The sequence below is a fragment of the Nicotiana tabacum genome, chromosome 3 (genome assembly GCF_000715075.1).
Source record: "Nicotiana tabacum cultivar K326 chromosome 3, ASM71507v2, whole genome shotgun sequence".
Classification (NCBI taxonomy): domain Eukaryota; kingdom Viridiplantae; phylum Streptophyta; class Magnoliopsida; order Solanales; family Solanaceae; genus Nicotiana; species Nicotiana tabacum.
Window position 1 is genome coordinate 37665038 of NC_134082.1, and position 4190 is coordinate 37669227.

The window sequence follows — 4190 nt, forward strand, 5'->3', positions numbered from 1 at the left end:
TCAAAAGTTCCTCTTTTAATTTTATTGTTGTTTTAGATTCTTTGGTTCCTCTGTCCTTTGTTGCTCTACTGCGGGTTCTCAGTTAGAATAAAAATTTGGCAAATTTTGTTTTCAAGGCTGGAGCTTTTCAGGCTAAAGGAACGATTAGTGATTACCATAAATATGGATTAAGTACAGTATTAATATTAGGTATTTGAAGATAGATTGAGCGGAATAGATGAAAACGTTATTCCTTCGAGTTCGTTACGTTGTTGACAAATCAATATCGTTATATGGTGGATTTGGATTATATCAATGAACTATTGTTAGAACTCCACCGAGAAATAAAAAAAACTAACAACAATCTTATCGAACCAAACTAAAATCGTATCGAACCAAACTAAAAAATATTAAACCATACTAAATTACTTTAGTACAATATTTGATATACATAATTAATACATCGAATACCAAAGTACCGATTCAATACCGTACACCGAATGTCCACCCTAGTTATAGCACATCATTTCAAGTAATCTTAGCTGAATTTATCAAACATCTAAATCTTATCCACTTCAGCCAATATAAGATTGCCACTTCAGGAAACAAGTATCCAAGTGTATCTAAAACAGCCCATTCTGAGGCCACAAACTCCTTGCTTTGGGTAATGGGCCTATGTCACAGAAACTTGTTTCGAACCCCAATAGATTTATACAAACAATTTTGTCAAAAGGCAATTAAACTTAAAAAAAAAAAAAAGAAGAGAGAAAAAGGTTGAGTTGCTGCAAAAATGGCTGCCACCATGATAACTTCTCTTCCACAGTTCAATGGACTCAAAATCAACACCTTCTCTACTTCCCCTATTCAGGGTTTGGTCAGTTCCTCCATTTATGTCTGTTTTACATTTACTTAGGTGTTATTTTTACTCTTTTTTTCATCTTTGCTGTTTATAGTTTTTTTGACTTTGATAAATTTGACCTGATTTCAACAGTACTGATTAATACTCCCATGTTCCAGATTATATGAACTTATTTTCTTTAAATGAACTTTTTTTAAATTGGGATACAATTTAGCTTAAACTTCCAATTCTATTCTATTCTTGATGAGAAGGTTTTATAATCACACCAATTCTATTTTATAATCACACAAATACTCTGGACCCTTTTTTGATTTGTTTAGGACCACAAATTCCAAAAGTCTTCATTTTTTCCTAAATTACATGGCTAGTCAAACAGGTTCACATAAACGGGAACAGAGGCATAATATGGTTTGACAAAAAAGTGTAGCTGAAATTATTTTATGATTATCGTCTTGTATTTACTTTTCCTTTTCTATGAGTGAAATCCGATATCTTTAAAATAAAATTGTTCACTATTTATGAATTTTACCAATTTCAAATTGTTATGACATTGAAAACATATGAATTTATATAGTGGTAACAATCAACTTTCACTGGGTGCAGGTGGCCGTTCAACCAATGAGGAGTAGAGGGCAAGGTGCTCTGGGAGCTCGCTGTGATTTCATCGGTTCGCCCACAAATTTGGTAAATAAACTATTGCAATTATATTGTAAGAGACTTGCTAACTAAGATATAAAAAAGAAAACTCAAAAAGAATAAAGTAGTCGTATCAATGAAACTCAAAGTTTTGCATTTGCAATTTTTTTAAAAAAGAAAATGAAAACCTGACTATCCTGTGAAAATCATAGTGAGCTACTTTATAGCAAAATGATGAATAAGTTATCTTTTATCAAAAAATATTATAGTCTGCTTAGTCAAGCTTCTCCCAAGATCAAAAGTGTTTTTTCCTTAAAAAAAATATTTTTTTCTTAACTTGAGATGTTTGGTCAAGCTTTTTTGGGAGAAAAAAATATTTTTGGCTAGAAGCATAAGCAGTTTTTAAGAACTAGTATGAAAAACATGGAATGGTGACTTCTATTAAAGGGTCGACCCTCAAAATACATACAGTGTGTGTGTCCACAAATCCATTGGGTCTTGCTTTGATATGTAAACATATTCAAAATGCGTATACTAGTAGGTCAGCATGCATGAAATGACTGATCAGTTACGTTCCTTCCTCCATATTTTAAGTTTCAAGGGGCCAATGCATTTTAATCTCTTCCTCTACAGATCGAATGGTCTCTATCATGCATGTACTTCTTCTGAGAAAAGCATATTGCACTAGCAAAAAAGGTCTATATATTCCTAGAAAATATTCTTCTAATGACATTGCTGGTATTGAATTGAGCGCCTCCTCAGAAACGCAAGTGAAAAAATACAAATACAAAATAGAGTAAATCATATATTTTCCTAAATAATAGTAGATAATGGCATAATTTAAACAAAAACCATCCGTAATATCATCTTATGTTGTTTATTCTTGAAATAGTACATGAAATCAATCTTTGAGAGAGAATTCACTGGATGAAGGTAAATTACCTCAAAAAAGGATCGGATGTGCACTGTCACAGAAGTAAAAAAGGAATGTGCCAACAATTAAAGGTTTTTTATTTATTAATAGATATAAGTTGGTGTTGGAAGTATTTTTTTATTTAATGTGGGATTGGTATGACGGGCCTTAGAACTTGAAGAACAGAAAGGAGACAGCTGGAATTGGGAGTCCATGCAAATTCGTTTCTTCTTCAGTATTGTTGTCCAAGTAGAATTGAGTTGAGCAATCAAAATAGGGTAGTGTTTATAAAGAACTTAGTGCAAGATTTTTACCAAATAGAATTTATGGACTTCCAAAAATTTTTGCAATGACCATGGTTAAATGTAGTATTATTTTGTTTTAGTATTCTAATTTCACAACGGTAGGCTAAAGTCCTAGATATGGGATAATTTTTATCCAACATTTTTTCTACTTTTAAATAATATTTTAGCTTAAGGGTGTGTTTGGTATGAAGGAAAACGTTGTCTATGGAAAATATTTTCCTAGAAAATATTTTCATGGAAAATGAGTGATTTTATCACTTATTTTCTCTTGTTTGGTTAGTGAGTGAAAAATATTTTTCGGAAAATATTTTCTATTGTTTGGTTAGAGAGTAGAAAATATTTTTTTTTGCAAAATATTTTTTATGCAACTGAAATTTGAAAAAGAAAAGCCTTTTTGGAGAAAGGGGTGAGGTTGGGTTGGGTGGGTGGGTGTGGTGTTGGGGAATAAGGTGGGGAAGATTGGGAAGGAGATTTGGAAAATATTTTCCCTTCTCTTAATAAGGAAAACATTTTCCTCCAATTTGGAGGAAAATGAGTTGATAAGGAAAATGTTTTCCAAAACATTTAAGCCAACCAAACATGGGAAAATTGGAAAATATTTTCCAGAAAATATTTTTCTTCGTACCAAACACACCCTAAAAGGCACAAAAATTGATCAACGTTGATTTATATGTTTATTTATTATTCAATTTCATCGTCTCATGATTTTCATTGGTTTTTTAGAGTAAAATAGAAGGAAGATAAAAGTTCTAATTAAGGAGATAAATTTAGTGATAAGAATTTTGTAAGAATTAATAAGTCGAATAGTATATATGTTATGTAAATTTAGTCTCGTACTTAAGAGTAAGTATTGACGTTATTCATGGAGACCTAAATGATGCAAGAATTAAACCAAAGGATGATTTTGTAACGAAGTGTTTGTATGTTGAACAGATAATGGTGACATCAACAAGCCTAATGCTCTTTGCTGGTAGATTTGGGTTGGCTCCATCAGCAAACAGGAAAGCAACAGCAGGGCTAAAGCTTGAGGTTAGGGACTCAGGTCTCCAGACTGGAGATCCTGCTGGATTTACACTTGCTGACACCTTGGCTTGTGGTGTTGTTGGTCACATTATTGGTGTTGGGGTTGTTCTTGGCCTCAAGAACATTGGTGCTATCTAAATAATCTCTTCTTTATAACAAAATATATATTTTCTTGTGTATTCCAGTTTCTAGCATTTATGTTGCTCTCCTCTTTTTTCGTTGCTACAACAAAAGTTTTTATGAAACAATTGAAGACACATAAGCAATATTTATCGATGCGTTGGGTTGGAAAGTCACCCACAGTAATAATACGTAAAAGATTACACAAATCAACAAGAAAAGTATTTAATCAAGTATACGACGATATAGCAAATTATCAATATATGATTGGACTTTCATATCCTTTGAATGTCCAAGGATATTTGGAGTGAACCTAGGATTGGGGAGAGATTTTGAGTCTACTTAACATATACTT

At 32.1% G+C, this 4190-nt stretch overlaps 1 protein-coding gene across 1 annotated transcript; it reads left to right on the top strand.

Annotated features, from left to right (window-relative positions):
- Positions 1 to 647: 647 nt before the first annotated feature.
- LOC107813817 (photosystem I reaction center subunit psaK, chloroplastic-like) lies at positions 648 to 3894 on the top strand. Its single transcript, XM_016639125.2, has 3 exons — positions 648 to 853; positions 1442 to 1522; positions 3626 to 3894. Exons 1-3 carry the CDS (start codon positions 770 to 772, stop codon positions 3851 to 3853), a joined length of 393 nt encoding a protein of 130 aa, XP_016494611.1. The 5' UTR covers positions 648 to 769; the 3' UTR covers positions 3854 to 3894.
- Positions 3895 to 4190: the final 296 nt, after the last annotated feature.

Excerpts from the sequence above, each read along its gene's own strand:
- LOC107813817 (XM_016639125.2), top strand. The coding sequence starts at position 770 with ATGGCTGCCACCATGATAACTTCTCTTCCACAGTTCAATGGACTCAAA. Across the intron at positions 854-1,441 it reads CTTCCCCTATTCAGGGTTTG|GTGGCCGTTCAACCAATGAG; the intron begins GTCAGTTCCTCC and ends CACTGGGTGCAG. Across the intron at positions 1,523-3,625 it reads TCGGTTCGCCCACAAATTTG|ATAATGGTGACATCAACAAG; the intron begins GTAAATAAACTA and ends TATGTTGAACAG.